This window comes from Toxorhynchites rutilus, chromosome 2 (assembly GCF_029784135.1).
Source record: "Toxorhynchites rutilus septentrionalis strain SRP chromosome 2, ASM2978413v1, whole genome shotgun sequence".
Lineage (NCBI taxonomy): Eukaryota > Metazoa > Arthropoda > Insecta > Diptera > Culicidae > Toxorhynchites > Toxorhynchites rutilus.
In genome coordinates this window covers 62,581,510-62,603,444 of record NC_073745.1, presented here as the reverse complement: position 1 = coordinate 62,603,444, position 21,935 = coordinate 62,581,510, and the positions used below count along the sequence as shown (strand labels likewise).

Sequence of the window (21,935 nt, the reverse complement as noted above, 5' to 3'; positions counted from 1 at the left end):
TTGGATTTGAATTTTATTTCAGCATGAAAATAAAATTCATACAGACAAATCCGATCATATTTTTTTAGCAATGAAACTGCCTTTGGTTCCCAATTCTCCTACCCTTAACTCCTCATAAATCCTTCATTCCTGAATGAAAGCCAACCAATATAATCGAAAAACAATGATTCAGTACTGACGATAAGTAAAAACAAAAAAAAAATAGACAAATGAAGTAGCGATAATAGGACCTAAGCATTAGTTTGATTCATTCTGTTCATTCATCGTTCATTATCACAACATTTTTTTCCATTAGCCTCATTAACGGAAACTGTTTTACTTTTTATGCCGACCCATATTTTTTTGTGGAATATATTTGTTGACCGATCCAATCGATACCCCGTTTTGTACTGACTTCACTGACTAGTTACTTTAAGTTACTAACAATGACACTACTAGCGTGTGAATGAACGAACAGCAGAAGTCCATTAGTCGTGTAAGTTAATATGTGGAATCCGCAACCCCCATTAATAAAGACTTGAAGGTGATCCGGTGATCGGGACGCGGGAGGTGATGATCGTGTTGCTGAATTCTGCGTATAGAATTTTACTGGTATTTAGGATGCAATTTCTCTCACACAATCTCTCTTCAGTTTCTTATGCCAATGTTAAACGTAACGTAAAAAAACCGGAAAGCCCGCAACACATGTGTCTAATCATTATTTTTAACATTATATTATATTGTCATAATTCACGGTTAACATTTGTATTAACTCTGAAATTGAGCGAACAATGGGATGTAACGCGTGTAGTAATTTGTGCAGTGAAACAAACAAGAATAAGTTATTGACGATGCCGAGCAAAAAAACGGAAGGTTATTGATTAACTATTTAGGGCCGTATGCCAAGCATATACATGAATAATATAAAAAAAATCTATCTGACTTCTAACAATTTATGTTAATATTATTATTATGATTATTCTTATTATTGCTGGTCTACACTTAATTAACTAGCAATTATTAAAACCAATTCTTTTGTACATCCGTATTAGTAGAAACAAACAAATCAAGTTAATGAACGAAAACCAATTTTATTTAAGGACCTAAAATATAATAATCGTTTTTATTAACAATTCTGCGTTGCGCATATGTACTCATTTGTATCCGAACTTCCGATAGCAAAGCGATGAATTGGCGCACGTATTCGCGTTGATTGCCGGCATTTGACGGTTAGTCTTCAAATTAGTGAGTCGAAAATGGTAAATGCAGGTTCATATGATCTGTGTACCCAGTTCAGAACCAGTTCAGAACGAACTGTGTACAATGATTGGTTGGTAAGAGGAAGGCGAACGAACGAGTGATAGATGAATCGTGCTGCAAGCTAAATAGTCTTCAAATTAACGGATGGAAACAATTTAAAGCCTCTTAAAGGCAAAAAGTAAAAGAAGGAGAATGGAAACAAACGATAGCCCCATGAAACAACAAAAATAAGATGTCGGTATTGTCGTTTTCATAGTAAAATGCAACATTTCAGGACACGATGGTTTTCAAATTGGATTGCTTGATTATTTATCAAATCAAATTTTGATTTCATATTTTGAAGTTGTTGGTGAATATTTCAGTAAGTTGAAATGCTATTTTTCCTCACCAAGAAAATAAAGTTGGAAGCGAAACAATTTAACCCTTAGAGTACGGAATCTATTTTATAACATAAAGGACGGACCGGGGTCACTATAGTCCGCCAAATGAAAAACTTACATTATAAGCATAAATAAATTAATAATAGAATGCCACTAATAAGTTTTTATACAGGATTTAAAATAAAACTCGACTACCTAAAAGAGAAAAGAGAGAAAGAACTTATTGAAGGAAAACTAATCTTGGGGGACCTAGAGTTCCCCACTCCGTACTCTAAGGCCGAGGACATAGTAAACGCGGTGCGGGGCGAAGCGGAGCGATGCGATGCGGGGCGATGAATTGGAGCTCATTGCGTGCCATAACATACGGATCGCTTCAGATCGCGCGTTTTTTGACGTAGGATTACGACTTTCGGGAGCATATTGGGGTACAAATTGAAAATCGTAAACCGAGTACATCTCGAAAAGTGTCCAATTTCAAATGCTTATTGCTCAGTTATTTCATGATGGATTGATGAAATTTTTGCATCAATCGGTTCCGGCACTCCATAACAATTTTTCATATTGAAGAAAATAATATATGTCATGAAACTAACTATCGAACAATTGAAAAATCTTAACCCCTATCCTAACGGAAATACCCAATTCTGATTGGTCGAAATTGACGAAACATGTGACGGAAATCGGCATTACAAATATATGCAAGTCGGGGACATTTTTGTATCAGTATCCAACTCTCGAGCTGTTCAGACGCACTTTGGAGAGCTCCGAACAATTAAACCAGTAAACGGTCGAAGTGCAAGTGGTGCGAACAATGACGAAGCGCAAGAAGAAGACGAAGTCTTTGATAAACTCGCTCGGTGAATTGAGTGGTGGTACCGCTCCCAATCAGAAGCAGAGAAAGCGGAGTATCAATGGCAATCATTCTGTGAGCCAATCGAGACACACATCAAATGCGTCAGTTTCATCAATGTCTGGTGTATCTGGGGGAAACAAAGAAAATGGCTCAGTGAAAACTCCGCACATCAGCGGGTCCTCCTCCCAGCCGCAAAGTGGTGTTGCAAAACCAGTTGGTGAGATGAATCAAAAAGTGCCACCTATTATGGTGAAAAACATTCCCCTCATCACCTTGATGAAGGATTTATCATCGAATGAAATTCCTGCTGAGTACAAGTTATGCAGTGTGGGAACCAAAATAGTGTGCAGCAACAAAGCACACTATGATAGCGTTTTACTGTACTTGAAAACGAAAAATGCTGAATACTATTCTCATGACATCCCTGGAGTGAAACCATTGAAGGTGGTTGTTAGAGGGCTCCCTGACCTCAAGCCTGAGGTTCTCAGGGAAGAACTGAGTGATCACTACAAGTTGAATGTGCTGGCTGTGTTTCCAATGTCTAGGCGAAATGAGCAGAAAAACCAGTATAACAACAGGTTGTTTCTAGTACATTTTCAAAGAGGAACGACCACCTTCCAAGCATTGCAAGCGATCAGAACAATATTTTCGGTTATCGTGAGATGGGAACCGTACCGAGGTGGCAAGAGAGATGTCACCCAATGCCAACGTTGCCTGAACTTCGGGCATGGTACCCCAAATTGTCACATCTTGCCCCGTTGTGCAACGTGTGGAAAATCACACCCAACAAGTGAGTGTACAATGAAAGATCCGGAAACCGAGCCCACATGCGCAAATTGTGGTGCTAAACATAAAGGCACTGATTGGAGGTGCCCAAAGCGCGAAGAATTTAAACGGATCCGAAAACAAGCGGTGACGAGGAAGCAGCAAGTAACAAAAACACAGAAGCAATTTGTGCTACAGGATGCTGATTTCCCAGCACTCACGTCACAACTGGCTCCCATCCGTCAAGCAGCTGGCTTGGCTCCTGCCTGGAGTGTGCAATATCGCCTAGCCCAACCACCTCCTGTAGGACCCAAACCACCTCCTCTAGAGCCCCAACGTGGAGATCCACGTTCAGCATCTACATCATCAGAGCTTTTCTCGCCAGGTGAATTGATGCAAATCTTTACATCTATGTTGACCGCATTCCGTCAATGTAAATCTAAAATCGACCAGCTCCATGTTCTGGCATCCTTTATCGAACATTATGGATCGTAATTCGCTCCGATTTATGACGTGGAACGCTCGCTCTCTGAGAGCGAAAAAACTAGAGTTGGCGAACTTCATCACCGAACACGGAATAGACATTGGCACGCTAACAGAAACACATTTAACACCAAACGACAGTTTTTCGTAGCCTGACTACAGCATTGTCCGGCTGGATCGCGTCAACTCTAGAGGAGGTGAAGTTGTAATCGTCGTGAGAAAGGGCATTCGTTTTTCCATCCTACCGCACTTGAAGACGAGTGTTGTGGAGGCCGTCGGAGTGGTGATTAAGACAGGAGCTGGTGGTATACGGTTCATCGCGGCTTACTGTCCTCGACAATGCACAACCAATTCGGGACTGGCAGAACAGTTCAAGCGAGACTTAAACATTCTCACCATCAACAGTAGCAACACTCGCTTCATCTTATGTGGCGACTTCAACGCTCGCCACTCACTGTGGAATAACCAGCGGTCCAATTCAAACGGCACCCTCTTATACCAACATTACCAAGAACATCTGTACGAGATTGCCTTTCCGGATGACCCGACATACCTTTCTCCAGCAGGGAACTCATCGACGTTGGACATTGTGATCACGAATGTGAGAGCGTCAAAACCTCGGGTCCATAATGACCTAAGCTCTGACCACTATCCCGTGCTATTCACCTCGCAGCTAACTGTGGAAGCTGCCCCGCTTTTTAAACGAAAAGACTACCAGAACGTTGACTGGGTGGCTTTCGGTCGACTTGTGGATCGTAACATCGACGATGATATTCCATTGGTGACGACTGGCGACATCGACAGTGCACTGGATGGCCTTCAGCGCGCAATAACAGTGGCAGACGAGGCTCTCATCCGGCAGGTTCCTGTTCGGGGTAAGCTTCTAAACATTGATTCCCATACTCAGTACATAATTAGATTGCGTAACATATATAGGCGGCAATTTCAACGGACTGGAGAGCTTGGCAAAAAACATGCTGCAGTTTTCCTCACCAAAGTGATTTCCTTCAGGTTAGATGCAATTAAAAACAAAAACTTCGAACGCGAAATCCGCAACCTGAAGGATCACTCTCGTCCCTTCTGGAAGGTTGCCAAGGTGTTGAAGTCTCACCCAAAACCAATTCCACTACTCAAGGCAGGTGATTCAATTTTGATTACTTCTTCAGAAAAAGTTAACGCACTCAGTGAACATTTCTTTCGCTCGCACAATATTGGGCTTGCTTATCAAAGCCCATTTGAGCAGCAAGTTGAGCATCTTCTTCAAAATTTTGACGCAATACCTTCGCATCTTCCAAATGATCAAAGAGTGAATATTGATGAGGTCCGCTCAGCCATCAAATTCAGTAAAAACATGAAAGCCCCGGTTTTGACGGTATCTTCAACTTAGTCATTAAAAAACTTAATGACAAGGTATACGCACTCTTAGCTAACAATTTCAACAGATGTATGGAACTTCATTATTTCCCGTCTGCTTAGAAAGTAGCAAAAATCATACCTGTGGTCAAACCGGGAAAAGACCCCACACTTCCCTCGAGTTATAGACCAATAAGCTTGCTCTCGGCTATAAGTAAACTATTTGAGAAACTTCTTCTTAACCGTTTACTAGCATTTACCAACGAACATAATATCATTCCCCCAGAGCAGTTTGGATTCCGTAGGGGTCACAGCACAATCCATCAACTGCTAAGACTCAAACAAAAAATTCAACAACATAAGGCAGTATCTAAGTCCACAGCTATGGCATTCTTCTTCTTCTTCAATGGCACTAACGTTCCTAGAGGAACTTCGCCGTCTCAACGTAGTATTACTTGCGTCATTTTTATTAGTACTTAGTTGAGATTTCTATGCCAAATAACACGCCTTGAATGCATTCTGAGTGGCAAGCTCTAGAATACGCGTGAACACAGTGCAAGTCGGAGGAAATTTTTTTGACGAAAAATTCCCCCGACCAGAACGGGAGTCGAACCCGAACACCCGGCATGTTAGTTATGACGCTAACCACTCGGCCAAGGGAGACAGCTATGGCATTGTTAGACGTTAAAAAGGCGTTCGACAATGTTTGGCATGATGGGCTTATTTACAAACTTTGCCTCTCCAATGCTCCAGTTTATCTGGTAAAAACAATCCGCAGTTACCTCCGAAATTGAACATTCAGAGTTTCTCTGGGCAGTGTTGAGTCAGAAAACTGTCTCATTAATGCAGGTGTTCCCCAAGGTAGTCTTCTGGGACCGATTTTATTTAACATTTTTACGTCAGACTTTCCGAACCTTCCTGCTGGATGCAATTATTTCTTCTTTGCGGATGATACTGCAATTTCAGTAAAAGGAAGAAGCCCACGGGAGCTGACGAACAAACTTCAGAATTGCCTTGATATCTTTGTTTCCTACGCTAAGTCGTGGAAAATAAAAATCAATGCTTCAAAAACAGACACTATCATCTTCCGTCACAGGTTATCTCCCAAGCTTATACCAGCGCCTAACTGCAAAGTAGTAGTCAATGGTGAGCCAATTGAGTGGTCCTCACAGATTACTTATCTTGGTGTAACCATTGATTCCAAACTACTCTTCAGCCAGCATGTGGATAAAGTTTTGTTCAAAAGCACAATTTTGATCAAAGCTTTATACCCGCTAATTTGTCGCAAATCCAGGCTCTCCAGGCCTAACAAACTTGCTGTCTATAAGCAGATTGTAGCGCCTGCAATCTTCTATGGTTCGCCAGTGTGGGACTCTTGTGCGGCAACGCATCGCAATAAAATTCAGAGAACTCAGAACAGGTTTCTCCGGATGATCCTAAATGTACCGTTTGGGACCAGAACAGTCGATCTACACGATGAAGCAGCCATACTCCTAGTGGAAGAGAAACTCGCCGGAACAAGAAGAAAATTAATGGAAAAAGCGAATAGTTCAGAATTTCAATTTATCAGATCCCTTGTTTAAATTTCGATTTATTTTTTTAAATTTTTTGTGTACATGTTAGTATTAAGTGTAAATAGTAGTTATAAGTAGTTTTAATTTCAATTTAAATTTCAAGTGCCAAAGCACAAAAAGCATACAAACTTTGCTGTAAAAACAGTATATCAAATTTAGTAGAAATCTAATCTAACAAAGCTGAAAAGCCACTAGAGCTGTATCACTTAGAAAATTTAAACTCTGTACATACACAAACCGAACAATAAGAATGCAATTTAAGTAGAAAAAGTAAGACATTTTTGTATTGCAAGTAGGGTGATTGATAGGATTGTGAAAAATTTAGCACAAATGTAAAAGTAAAATTGTATATGGTAGCAGTTGCGTTAAATATGATTTGATATATGAAATGATTTATTTCAATTTTCATAAATAAAAACCAAAGTGTGTTCCCGCTTGAGAACGGGTCGTTTGGTTTAAACTGTCTGTTTTGTTGTGTTCATTTTCACCCAAGGAAAGTTTAGATTTAAAATATGTTTTCTCTATATTAAAGCAATATGTTTTTACTGATGAGAAAAATTGATCATTGTGTTCGGTATTAGTAATTATCTTATATTACATTGGTGAGGTTTTTCTTCCTTTTTTCCTTCCATACATATCACAGGAGGCATCTCATCTAGGATCTAAGAGGGCGGTTTTCATCATATCTCGTTCCACTTCAGTATCTTCTATCTGATACGCCAACCACCGACTGTTTACCATCCTTCTGTCATCATTACTCAGTAAACACTGGTGGAGTGAACAAACAATACCCGACAACCAAACAAAGCAGCCCTTTTCAGGGCCACCAAATCATTATCAAAGAGTTTAACGATGTAATTCTTCAAACATATTCAAAATCAACAGATAGCCTAACGGAATCCTACGCCAAATAGGCGGTCGTGTCTCGGGCACAACCCTCCTGTGACTTTTGATATTTCTCGCTTAACTTTTCAAAAGGTCCTAAGTAACAAATGTAAACAAATTGAGTTTATCAAACCATTGAATTACGCAAGTAACTATGTACGCCATACAAAAACAAACATCCCGATTAATGGTTTTACAATGAAGAATATTCAAAACAAACATAACGTCTTATGTCCAAGTTCGCATTATACATGTTCCACTGTTTTATAAGACGTTTGCCCTTGGTGTTTGTTTCAAACGTCTGAAGTGTCATAAAAGCAACAGCGCTGTAATCTGTACATTGGTCATCGTACCCGAAGTGTCAAAACAAACAAAATAAAGTGGTTTTGTTCATTGGTCTGTTGATCGTGATCCTTGTGAGGCCACATTTAATGAAAAATTTACTCTCATCAGATGTGGAAAAAAGTGGAAATGGAGGCAGCCTCGGCAGCAGGTTCGGCAGTTTCACCGGCTCATTCTATTACGGGGAGCTTCGAGGAAGTTTGCATCAACAGTAGTTTGCAGTATTGCACGACTACAAATCTCACCTTCGTTTCAGACAAAGATCCATTATCTGAAGAACCATTCAATGGAGATTTGCGACAACAGTACAATCCGAAAAAGGCTGTTTTATGGAAAAAGCCTCGTGATATCAACCACACTGCTCTGGTTAAAAGCGACTTGGAAAAAGCACAGCATGGTTAGTTGAAAATGTTTTAATATACAACTATGAAATCAATATTGAGTAACGAAAAAAAAACTTTTTCGTTACCGACAAGTACATTCACTTTATCCAGCGCAAGCTTCTAGCAAAGTATCAACATTTTGGCTCTCTAAATATTCGTTTAATTTCAGGTAACGGTACTACAAATTATGCCATTGTTGGTGAATGCCCATCGTCACTCGCAACCCAAAGTTTAGAGACCAATAACAATAATGTAACACGGCGTCGATATTCTTTGTTTGGCCTTTTGATAGACCGCACAATAGATTCAAACGCAATTCAAAAGAAACGTTTACGAGAAACCGCAACATGCAACAAAACTGATTTGATCAGCAAGATACCCATTTGTAATAGTGGAGAGAAACCGACATTTTCCAACCAGTATAATGTTACATTGAAAGGTATGTTGGAAGAATATTTCATTCATAGCTCATAACTTACCAAATAAGTTACCATAAACTTTTGAACCAGGTTTTCATGAGAGCCTCAACCTGAGCAGTCAAGGACCATGGTCAAATCTGATCCATCCAGGCATCGATCGTATTGCATTTAATGACACATCGAATTGGTCCACAGACTCCGAGCGAAAAAGACTAAGCTCAATCAGAGTTAGCTACGGTAAATTGAATTGGGTGATCTTTTCAAAATAGAACAACTTATCAAACCGCTTAACCGCTTCAACAGATTCCATTTACCATTTGGATGAACACCCATCATTCCAACGTGTCCAAACATCCACTCCGTTGGACTCATTTCCTTTGAATCTTTCAATAAGCGAAAATTCCGTGGACGATACACCGTTAAATTTGGTGGTTATTAAGCAAGTCCAAACAAGTTCGTTCCGTCAAAGACGATTGTCAACACTGTTGGATTTGCGGAGAAACAAACCTATGATTATCCAGGATCAACTTGACATAGTTTCTCCTCAATTGGCGCAGGAAGAAAGTCGTAGATTCCCTCAGGCAGTAGATTTCAGCGACAGCTACAACATGGATCCAGATTGGTTGCCTGACGGGGATGCTACGACATTAAACGATTTATCAATTTATGAATATTTTGAGCAGTTTAAAAATGATCATTTATCTGATAATAATTCTGAAGTTTCATTGGCTATATGCTCATTTTCTTAGCATATCTTTCAGGCAGATGTAGGAGAACCACAGACAAAGAAAAGTAAATCATTTTCGCCAAAGGAAAACAGAAAACTCAAAGAAAAAGGACTCCAGTATATAAAAAGAGATGGAACTCTTGTCCCAGCCAGGCATGTTCAACCCCATGTGCTTGTAGGATGAGGTGCAATGAAAAATTTTCTGAACCTGTCCGAAAAAAACTTTTGGGCAGCCTACTTGACCTGACACACTCGGGACAAAATCAGTTCTTATCAAGCCACATAACTGTAATCAGCACAGTTCGTCCACAGGTAATAAAATACAACACAGTTATATTATTTATTTAATTTATAATTTTAACGGAATTTATTCGAATAATTCACTCAGAAAAAAATATAATAAGTTATTGTTTGCTATTTTATTTTCTCGTTCGTGTAGGTTCTTATTTCGCGGCGTACTTGGTCTCGGATCTATAAGCTCCCAGGAGTAGGAGGTGCGGTTAAGATTTGCAAACGAATGTTTGTGTCTACGTACGACCTCAAGGAACGTAAAATTCGCGTTCTTGCCGATAAACTGGTCTTGGGTGCCGGGATCGCTCGAGATGACATGCGGAAAGATAATACCTCGAGAAAGAAAATTGATCCCGAACATGCTCAGTACATAGTCAAGCACATCAAATCATTCCCAGTTGAAGAAAGTCACTACAGTCGTGAAAAGTCATCCTGTCTCTATCTATCTTCTGATTTAACAATACATCGAATGCACGAGCTGTATCAGAACCAGTTCGGTGTAGATAACATTATTCCAGTACATTATAACACATACAGGCTTGCTTTTAATTCGCTGAATATTAAATTTCGAAAGCCTAAAGTTGACACATGCAACACGTGTGATATGATCAAAGTAGCGTTACAGGTGGAGAAGGACATTGTTAAACGAGAGGAAATACTTGTTCGAAAGGAAGCACATCAGTTAGGAGCTGGACGCATGTATGATGAGAAGAAACAAGATAGACTGCAAGCGAACACTGATCTATCCGTACGGACAATATCTTTTGATCTGCAAAAGCAATTAGCCACACCCTATTTGACTTGTGGTCGTTCTTTTTACAGCCGTCAGCTGTATACATATAATTTGACAATCTTTGAAACTCAAGTGGGTAAGAATATACCACTTTGCTACATATGGGATGAAACCCGAGCGAAAAGAGGATCAAGAGAAATCGGATCGTGCTTGTGGGCATACCTGAAAAATTTACCAGTTTACGTTGAAAAGCTTAATATGTATAGCGATCGTTGCGCTGGACAAAATAACAATCGCATCATCTTATTTCTGATGATGTATGTTGTCGAAATAATGGCGTCTAAAGGGCGGAAATTTACTCTTCATCATAAATTCATGACTAGCGGCCATAGTCATATGGAATGCGACACAATTCATTCTGCCATTGAGCGGGCGAAAAAAAGGACGCATGCCAACATAGAAACACCTCGTGACTGGAATTTATTCATTGCATCCATCAAACGAAACCCTCCAATTATTGTGAAAGATATGGAACAAAATCGGTTCTTCGATTGGTTAGCTCTGAATGAGCGGTACACAGTACCTAAATTCACCATGAATAACGAACCATTCAAATTCAAATCAGCTAGGATCTTCTCGTGCTCTACGGAAACACCCGGTATCGTTGCATTCAAACAAGATGTGACAGAAGAAAACCCTAATCACATTAATCTATTGACGTCGAGATCGATTCCGTTGGAAAACCTTCAATTGAAACCCTTATATACAGCACCCATCCAATTACCTACAACGAAGTTGGAAGATTTACGACGATTGCTGCCATACGTCACACAAAAGTGGTATTATTGCTTCGATGGGATCATGCTTCATGATGCATGATCAAGTAATTTCTCTAATCTGCTGAGCGCCTTAGCTCCTTGTGATATGTAAGCGCACCACGAGAGAGATTCGATGTTGTACGTTTTGGCACAATCATTTGACATCGAGTGAGACTCGATGTTGTACGTGAAAGGGTTAACATTGTTTGTACTAGAAATTTGAAAATTTCGTATGCGTCCCAATGTTTCACCAGACCCTCTGCTTCTGTTTGCGCTTTATAGAATTTGTGAACACGCCGTACGCCCTAGAAATGCTTCAAAATATTCGTACATAAAAGAAATCAAAATGAGCTATGTACAAATAATATACACAAAATGACCTATGTGATATGTCCAATATACAACTTAGTTGATGAAAACGACCTATTTGATTTTTTTCACGTTTTCCCCATAAATTCATCGAATATAGATTTGGTATTCATTACTACAGTTAGTATATCAACATTGCTTGCCTGTAACAGCAACAGTGATCAAGAAAATTGATTCAGTTTAAAACACTTTCAAAAAATATTTCGTCATCCTTTACCCAACGATTTTCTCTGAATTTACGATTTGTTAGATAGGTCCTATTGAAAGATTACGCGAGATTTCATTCCACTCCATTCCACATGTGAACAACCCAGCACAAGGATGCTAGATATGATATCACATCTTCATTCTCTAAACAGTTGAATTATGAGATATTTAATTTAGTAATAAATTGTACTTTTTTCAAAAAAGTTTCAACCGAAAATTGAAAGTAAAAAAAAATTGATTTAAATTGATTTACATACACCAGCAACTTCGACTTGCCGTTGCTGGTGTATGTAAATGCCTCAATAGGAATTGCATGGGAGAATAATTGACGCAACGTGACGTGACGGAACGTGAACGTGACGTGGATGTTGTATGTGAATCGCACTTAAGGCATTAATTTTTGAAAAATAAACGAAGAAACTTACCGATACTCCTATTATCTTACGTAGTATTGTGTGAAGATTCTCATCAGGATGCCACAGGTAGATGCCATCATACAAAATTTAAAAAAAATCAAAGAGGGTTGGGGCAAAGACCGGCTGATGTTACTTGGAATTGCTCTATACGAATGTCATGAATAGATTATTCCCATTCAGCCTGATCCAATTGCTATGTGAAAAATAGGTGAGATGGGACAGCATATTGTTGACATCAAACCATAACTAATATATTCTAATATAAGTAATTTTTAAAAATCTGTAATTTCTGTATGAACTCCAAAAATCTGTAGTCTGTAACTACAGACTCTTGGTTCTATAAACGGTTGAAAATATGTAGAAATACAGATTCTTCTGTAGATATGGAAACCATGCTCAGGTCTCATCTCATAATCATACAACTAGGGATCCCTGATAATCGTTCGATTAATCGATTAGTTGAATACTTTCTACAGAAATCGATTATTAATCGAACGAATACTGCGAAGCGAACGAATAATTTACGTCGATTAATCGATCCAAACCCAGAGAGAAAAAAGCGTACGGCCGCTGCAGTTTTACCCTGAAAATCAATCATCTTTGACGCTCCCCTAAACTCAAAACTCGAAACGAAAATTAAATGGCGTTGACGGCATTGAGCTTCGTTTACGAGTTTAGGGGAGCGTAAAAAATAATAATTGATTTTCAAGCGGAATGAACACTTTTTTGATTCTAGATGGCTTGCTAGTAAATGAGAAATATTAGTCTAACTAATTATTTCTCTCAGTGTGACGATTAAGCGATTAATCTATTATTTGGGGGCGATTAATCGTATCGAATAACAAACTGCTGAAATGTATTCGATTAGCTGATGAACAATATTAATTTCAAAAATCGGGAATCAGTACATGCAACATCAATATAGACAGAGTTTTAAAAATTGCTAGCCAGATGCAAACCGACCATGTATCGAACGATTCTACCATCTTAATGGCACGTTTACATTAGGGAGATCTACAGTTATCCGCGTTGACGGTATTGAGCTTTATTTACTAGTTTAGTTTAGGGGAACGTCGAAGAATAACTGAATTTCAAGCGGAATAAACACATTTTTGAAATTGGGAATGAAAATTTACTTTACCATGTCAAATTATTATTCTGTTTAAATGAAAAACACTTTTTGTACGTGGTGAAAAAATCTAATCAAAATTGTTTTTTGGAAGACAACTTCATAATATACATAAAGAATTCTGTAACAGTTTTGTAAATATCTAGCCATATGGTTTAAAAAAGTCAGAAATACGTGTTTCAAATAATTAAATAACATGATGTGAAAATTTTCATTCAAATTTTACCATTTCAGAACCGGCTTCGTGTTTTCTAATCTGATAGAGATTACACTAACGAGTTTGGGACCCAAGTTATGACCCCTAAGGCCATCTACACACTGGTCAACTGAAAATGAACCTCAACCTGTTTTTATATCAGCTGTCAAACTTGAACTCAACTTGCATCCGCACACGAAGCAACCTGAGGTACGAAACTTGGGATTGACAGGTATCGTTAAGTTTTTTCTGTCGTCTTTGAATAGCGTGATGAAATCGTCAAGGCGCCTAGAAGTATAACCTAAGGTGGATCAACTTGCTAAAACCACTTTTCAACCATCTTGGAAGTCTACTGTGTTTTGTTTGTAAACAGTACACAATACGCTTGTGCCCAAGTTCGCTTGTGATCAGTCTGTCTCTTTCACGCTTCAAGCAAACAATTCCCCTTCTGTTTCCTCCCGTACTGTATTCATATACCTCCCCTAATCAACTTAGTGACGAAACGGCCTCACCTTAGGATATACTTCTAGGCGCCTTGGAAAGCGTTAAGTTTTCATCCGTCATAATAAATTGGCAGTGATGCCGTTCCTTTAACTACTGAACGAAATCATATAAAAAGCAATTTATAAAAAACGTTTTTCAAAAAAAAAATACATCTTTACATGAGATTTTCCTTAACATGAGCGAAATTAGGAAACAAAAGAAAAGGTCGGACTTGATTATCCGGAGTATTGAATTTCCGGATAATCGAATCCTCTGAATAAACGAATCATAAAAACGAATTTTCGCTCGGTAAACGTTTAATATAATTATGATTTGCACTTATTTATTAAACGGTTTTATCTAGCTTGACCCGTTTGTATGTTTATGACTTTGTAACTCTGTAACTTTGTAACTTTGTCTGTAGCACTGTCCCAATTTAATATAAATTTAACCCCCTTCCTGTTGACCGATTGATCTGGAGTTTGGAACTCATCTTTATCACTGCTGTCATCATAAAACTGCGTATTCCATGATCTTGAAAGTCCAAGATTACGGCTGCTACAAAATGGCGGATTATGTTCATATTTCCTCAAAATCCCATCAATATGGGTTTTCCCAAAGCCCCATCAATACGGGTATCGAATGAAATGGCTTGAACAATAGAACACATTTCTGTATGTAAAATGTAAATCAAAGATGACGGCCTCTACAAAATGGCGGATTACAGATTTTCTCAGAACCGGCGCCATTTTGTGGTGGCGGCCATTTTGGATTTGAATTTTTCATAAATATAGTGTTCTACCAGTCAGGCCCTTTCATTTGATACCCATATTGATTGGGTTCTAATAAAATATATAATCCGCCATTTTGTAGCGGCCGCCATCTCGGATTCGCATTTTTCATGAATAACTGAGTTCTACTAGTCAAGCCTTTTCATTTGATATTCAAATAGATGTGCTTCTGAGAAAATATGTAATCCGCCATTTTGGATTTGCATTTTTCATGAAGAACTGTGTTCTATTCGTCAATCTCTTTCGTTTGATACCCATATTGATGGGGTTCTGAGAAAATATGTAATCCGCCATTTTGTAGGGGCCACCATCTTGGATTTGCATTTTTCATAAAAAACTGTGAGCTAATAGTCAATCCCTTTCATTTGATACCCATGTTGATGGGGTGGTAAATAAATATAGATCTGACGCCAACTTTATATTATATTTGTTCAATAACTTTAAACTTAAAACTTATATAATAATAATTATAAACCTTGAATAACCTATCAAGCATTGTTCAATATTGAGTAATGCATTTTAGTTTCCTTCAATATGATTCTGAAGACATTTGAATACATTTTTCCGTACCATATGAACCCATCTGAAAAAATCACCTGGCATCCATGATTGAAACTCAACGAACGCAGAAATCGAAATGTCAACAGCAATTGAACGAAAAGGTTGCCTACACAAATCGCGCGCGACTCGACATGCTAGGTTGCTTCCAACAGGTTGAGTCATCCTTGTCAACTGGTTGCCCAGTGTGCGGACTACCATTTGATTACACATGCTCTCAACTTTTTTGCGACATTCGTTAAGTTTGTTTCCAACCTAGGTTGCATAGTGTGTAGATGGCCTAATTGGAAGTCGCCACCAGACGTCAACGCCGTACCACTGTCATCGTGAATAGAAAATAGGCATATGTAACTACTATGAATAGAATAAATGCTGGCATATATAAAAGATGGCGAATTTCTCACTGGTGAGAAATCACTAAACTTGGATGCAGTTCCACTTCAGGTGAATAAATTCACCGAGAATATGTATATATTCATTATATAAGTTCGCGCTAGTGCAAACGGTTGATGCGATTTCTATAAATCTCATCATATTTTTTCACATGAACATATCACTAGTCTAAACTCACCGTAATATCGAATTAGATAGGGGGCATGGGATTCCTATTTTTATTATATACACCTGGGTTATTAAAATACACAGGTGGCGTTTTTCGTTCGAAAAATCACTTCCGACCATTTATACCAGTTTATTTATCATAAAAAACCTAAAAAACCTTCAAAACAGGTGGATTGGAACTTGACAGCTCAATGTTTTGATTGAAAGTTTTTCTCTTCTTGGGTGATGTCATATAGCATCTGTAGTTGAAAGAATTGAAATTCATCTTGAAATTGTTGAATAAAGCATAATAAAGACAGAGTAATGGCCGATCCAAAGTTTCAATTCCTCCCATACATTGTAAGTATTTTGTGATGGTGGATGAGCGAACAACGAACGCTACATATTTCCGTGTTCGATTTCACAGGCGCATGATCAGCCGGACGTTTACGAAACTCCTGATGTTCCGGAGGCTGAAACGTCCGATTTTTACGAGGAAGAGCCCTCGAACGATAGCATTGAGCGTTTGCACATTTCCACGAAGGATTCCTATAACAAGTTCAAAGGAAAATACCTAACGGGAGATGTGGATTTTAGCGATCGGATTGGGAAGAAGGCTCGCATCGGATACGATGCCCGCAGTGGTGAATGGGACTTGGCCGGAGATGGTGAAAAGGAAACACCCGTACAAAAGTGTTTACGTTTGCAGTGTGAGATGAATGAGCTGATGGAGGAGATTGCTGCCGCCCAAGCGGATGCGAGCAAATCCAAAGAAGAGAAAGCTTCCTACGAGGCGGTATGCGAAGTGGTTGGTACCGCTAAACGGGTGCTGGAGAGTTTAAAGCTTGAACAGGCCATTGGAAGTGAAGCGGTAACTGAGGGAGCCGAAACGGAAGCGAAAAAATTGCTGGCAAAAATCGAGGATTACAAGAAAACGGGGCGGTCCGATCCGGCAACCACCGCCACAGGTCTGGTGCAAAGCTCTCGCATTGCCGAACTCGAACACCGCTTGCATCAGCTTGAAGTCGCCGTCGGGGCCAAACCGGAGAAGATCAGCCGTTTAGCTGATTGTGCAGGAGCTGGCAATCTAATTGAAGCGGTGCAATCTATCTCTGCGAAGGCAGCTCTACTTCAGCCGCAGCAGCTGGATATGATCGAAACGAGGCTGGCAACGTTAGTGCAAAAAATGGACAGCATTCAGGAGAAATCTACTGCCAATGGGAAGGATGCTAACAGGGAGCAGAAAATCTTGGAGCTGTATGAAATTGCGAAGAGTACCGAACCAATCGTGCAAATTCTTCCGGATATGTTAAACCGGATGCAAACACTGGAATCGTTGCATAAATATGGTACCTCATAATCTAGCTAACTTTATCTAGCTATTCATTGGCTAACGGTTTCTCAATCAATTCTAGCAACCAATTTCAGCAAATTATTCGCTGAACTGGAAACGACTCAGGCAAGCATTCTAAACGGAATCGCAGCCAATAAAGGGCTGCTCTCGGGAGTGCAGGAGGCATTCGCCCAGAATCTCGAAAATGTCAATAAAGAGGTAAAGAAGCTAGAAGAACGCATGCTGACTCTACAGGAGAAGGTAAAATAAGCCAACAGTGTAATTGGCTCATTCCCAACATCAGCAGCACAAGCTCTACAAGTGTGATGTGCTGAAATTTGTTTGCTTATTAACGTACTCAATCACTCTGTAATTCCCTAATATGTAACCTTTATGAAAAGTGGTATTTATTTATGCTTATTATCGCGAAAATAAAATTATTTAATATGATTAGTTCAACACGCATAGTATTTACTTTGTTTGGCGAAATTGATCGAATAATAGAATTTTAAGCAAAATCGGGTTTCTCCTGGCTTCCGTGATAATAGTTTACCTTCCAACGACCCAGCATTCGAGGGGACATAAAAAATCCCAACTGTCGCTGTTTTTCGATCCAGTTCAACTTCCCAATCGGGATTTATAAAGTTGTCTGATCTTGTGGATCAAATCTTCACGTGTTTAAATCGACACCATCAGAACCATTATCATCTCAATGCTTTTAGTATTAAAGACAATTTTGCAACGATTGATGCAAACATGACACCTCCTTGCAATGATTATCTCTCTTTAAATAGAGAGATACGATTTGAACGATTTGAATATAATACGCTTGGACCGTGATGACGGATGCGGAGGGTTATATCAACTCTCACGGAACCGCCTGGGGGAACAGTACGACGACAACCGTTCATTGATGATATGTAACAGCTTCAATATGACCGTTTTGAATACGGGGGAAACAACACGTGTTCCTAAACCTCCTGCTAACCCAAGTGCTCTTGACCTCTCGCTTTGCTCGAATTCACTATCATTAGATTGCAAGTGGAATGTAATTCAGGGCCCCAACGGTAGTGATCACTTGCCAATCACAATTTCTATCACCAATGGGTTAAGTTCTTCTGAATACATAAACATGGCATATGACCTCACGAGACACATTGACTGGAAACAATATGCGCACGCGATTGCTCTTAGCCATCAATTCCAGAGATGGTTTACCTCTATAGGGCGCTTGCTGCGTGCATATTTATTATTGATCTGTTGGGCAGGCAAAAGAGATCGCTGCATAGGATTTATATGGATCGACAAGATTGAGCTTTGTTTAAATAATTATTTTAGCGAAATAGTTACAAAAATTACGCGCTATTCCATATTAACATATGTATCATTACATAAAAATGTTTACTTTTAGCTTCAAAGCCATATACACGGAGAAAAATAGAAATTTCTGTTATGGCTATGATCCATATCAATGGAAGCAGATTGATTATTCAAAAAGTTCCACAGAAACAGTCCAAATTGTATATTGCGATTGTATGGTCGCATTAGGAGAAGTATGTTCCCATGTAGGCATGTGCTTTTTATCCTGGAATGCTGGTCTCGTGAAGAAGTAGACTATAATCAACATTCTTTTGCAGACATCCTTAATCAGTGGTTAGTTCCGCCAAAAAAGCGGTTGACCATGTTAAAATTAAGGACATATTCAGCCAGAAAAAAACCACCAACCCTCAGTTATGATTTCCAGGTACCTGAATGCTCTGCGCAAAAGTGTAATATGTTTAAAAGCAAATTGATCGGAAACGGAGAAAAACCATCAGGCCAATTCATGGAAAAAACAGGAAGTGGGTTATATCTATGGTATAACCGCAAGGGTGACGTAGGACTATCGTTGATTTAGAGATCATTTGTATGAAGTTGAATCTGAATTCATTCTGAATGAATGAATATTTGGAGAACTTCGAAAACGAGAGCGTTACGTTGGAGGCACAAGGTTTTATGCATCCAATATTGGATACGGAAATATCCTACTGATGGGGAAGAATAATCTTCAGAAGCTATCCTGTTGATTGCGATTGATTGAAAAATCACAAAACCTAATGTATTTGGTCACAGTGTTACATGGATAGAAAACATTAAAATAAACTCTTTCATATGAATGTAATTTTAAATTCCCAGAGGAACTGGCAGATTATTTTCAGTAACGATTAGATATTTCCACATTTTCCTCGATACTGGAAGCCCACCAGTGGTTAATGCTAACTCGATAACCATCTGTTAATAGCACTTGATTGAAAAATATTTGGTCACAGTGTTACATGGATAGAAAACATTCAAATAAACTCTTTCACATGAATGTAATTTTAAATTCCTAGAGGAACTGGCAGATTATTTTCCGGATCTTTCTCGATCCAAACGGAAAGAATTCCGTGCGTGTATGTGTGTGTGTGTGTGTGTAGCGGCTGCTTCGAGATCTTCCCGGGGAACCGTTTGTAGCATCACTCTCCTCCTGATGGATTCCCTTCTGGCCTAAGGTGCACAAACAGGCTCTTGGTGACACCGTTCATTCGCGCTTTTATGATAAACGAAGAGCTTCACCACAACAGCGACAACATGCTCCAATCGCTGTTCAATTAGAACTGAGTGGATTTCCGAGCGGCGCTCGCTTATATACCGATTGGTGATTTCAATAGCCTATTTTGAAAGCAAATTTAAGACTATTGAAACAAGTTTTTGGATCAGAAAGTAACAAGTATAGAACGCGTAGACATTTTATCTTTCGAATGAAGTGTTTATCATACCATTTCGTTCAGTTGTTTAGGAGCTATTAACACTCAAAATCTCGGTCTCCGGCGTAACGCTTTCGTTTTCGAAACTTTGATTTTACACCCCGGTATAGAAATGAAAGACGTAGTCCTACGGCAATACAAGGAAGCATGCAAACGTGAGCTCGAGCCTCTGATCTTGATCCGAACATGTTGATAATCCTTTTTCCCCCAATCGATCCAAATCTAGTGGAAAAGTCGCTCAATGAACATTGTGAAATGAGTGCTAATAAATTAAGCAATATGCGTCACAAACTCTTGTTTAGGAAATAGCTTGTCTAACTGTTTCACAAAGTTCATGTTGGTGTTGTTAACAATTTCACGTAGAAATACCTCATTTATATTTAAATCAAGAACAAGACGCCGATTGATAATAAATCCACTGCTGCTGCAAAGAAATTACGGACGTAATCAAACGGTGTTTGCCCAAAAGATGCTCTGCATGTATGTGTAGCAAGAGCCCTATTGGAGGAGTACAACTTCCTTTCTCGTTTGATTTATGAGCAGAGATGCCAACCTTCCTGATTTTTCAGGATTTCCCAGACTTTTTGACTCGTATCCTGATATCCTGATTGAAATACCTTTTCAATGATTGCATTTCAATTCGCGACTCGCTTCAACACTTCCGACGCCCCGTCACCCACATATGGGTGACACATTCCTCGTTCAAATTGAATAGGATTTTTAGAAGGAATTTGATAGAATAGGCACCTAAATGTAACTATAGGATATGAAGAAAAATAATAAAATCATAACCATAAAATTATACTATTTATACTATACTTCTTATTAATTTATAGTACGGATGGTTTGTACTGCAGTTTTTTGAAAAACCCCTATAATATGACTTTGGCATGTGTTATTGCCATCAATTCGTCTTCAATAGAAAACAAACATTGCTAGATCATGTAACAGCTATCTACAAACTAAGTTTGGTCTTCATTTAATAATTTATTCGCAAGTTGGGCCCTGCGTCGCGTTGGGCGACGAACGTGTTTAAAACGCAACGAAAATGCGGTTTTGAAGAGTAACGGTTGATGAAAATGGATTTTTTTAATCGTTTATTTTTACAAGCTCAGTTACATAAATTTAAAGGAGCCAAACTCCTCACTGTATTGTTACAAGTATATATAAACATTTTTCCTTAATTCAAATGTTAGTGATGTAGAAAACCGTTTACTCGCGGTCTACTCGAGCTTAGAAGGGTGACATATTTTCTTCAGGAAAAGGAACGGATATAATGATATGTTGACAATGTTCACACTCACATTCATCACACTCAATTCTTAAGCCTATCTTATATCTAATATGTATTTAAGGAAAAAAGAAAAGGAAAAGGAGAATATAAGGATATAAGGACAATCAGATACGAAGATCGATAACTTTTAGGAAGACATATATTTGGGACATGTAATCAAGGTCTAAACCAGCCAACACATCTCTCACCAACACATTGGGCTGCCTTCCTCTAGCCCGAAGAGAGTTTTCTAAATTCGATCTGGCAACAAGACACTCCTCGCACGACCAAACAACGTGTCGTGGTAACCTTGGCCACAAGCACAGGTATTGCTATCAACAAGATTAAAACGAAAGAGTAGCTAAGTAGCTAACGAACAGTGATTGGACATGAGTCGGGAGAAGGTGCGAATAAAGTCCCGACTCAAATCCAGACTTTTTCGTTCCACTTACGTTGTGATATGATATTTTCATATTTTTACGAACTAAAGAATAAAATTCATTGAAGGAGATTTGACGCTGATAAATGTCGCCTTCAATCGCACCCACTAATAATGCTAATGAGTCAGCCCTCGCATTACCCGGAATTGAGCAATGTGAAAGGACCCAG

The 21,935-nt window shown here is 38.9% G+C and overlaps 1 protein-coding gene across 1 annotated transcript; it reads left to right on the top strand.

Moving 5' to 3' along the window:
- Positions 1 to 16,118: 16,118 nt before the first annotated feature.
- Positions 16,119 to 17,726, top strand: LOC129766485 (dynactin subunit 2). The gene is made up of 3 exons (XM_055767053.1): positions 16,119 to 16,294; positions 16,362 to 17,283; positions 17,350 to 17,726. Exons 1-3 carry the CDS (start codon positions 16,259 to 16,261, stop codon positions 17,535 to 17,537), a joined length of 1,146 nt encoding a protein of 381 aa, XP_055623028.1. The 5' UTR covers positions 16,119 to 16,258; the 3' UTR covers positions 17,538 to 17,726.
- Positions 17,727 to 21,935: the final 4,209 nt, after the last annotated feature.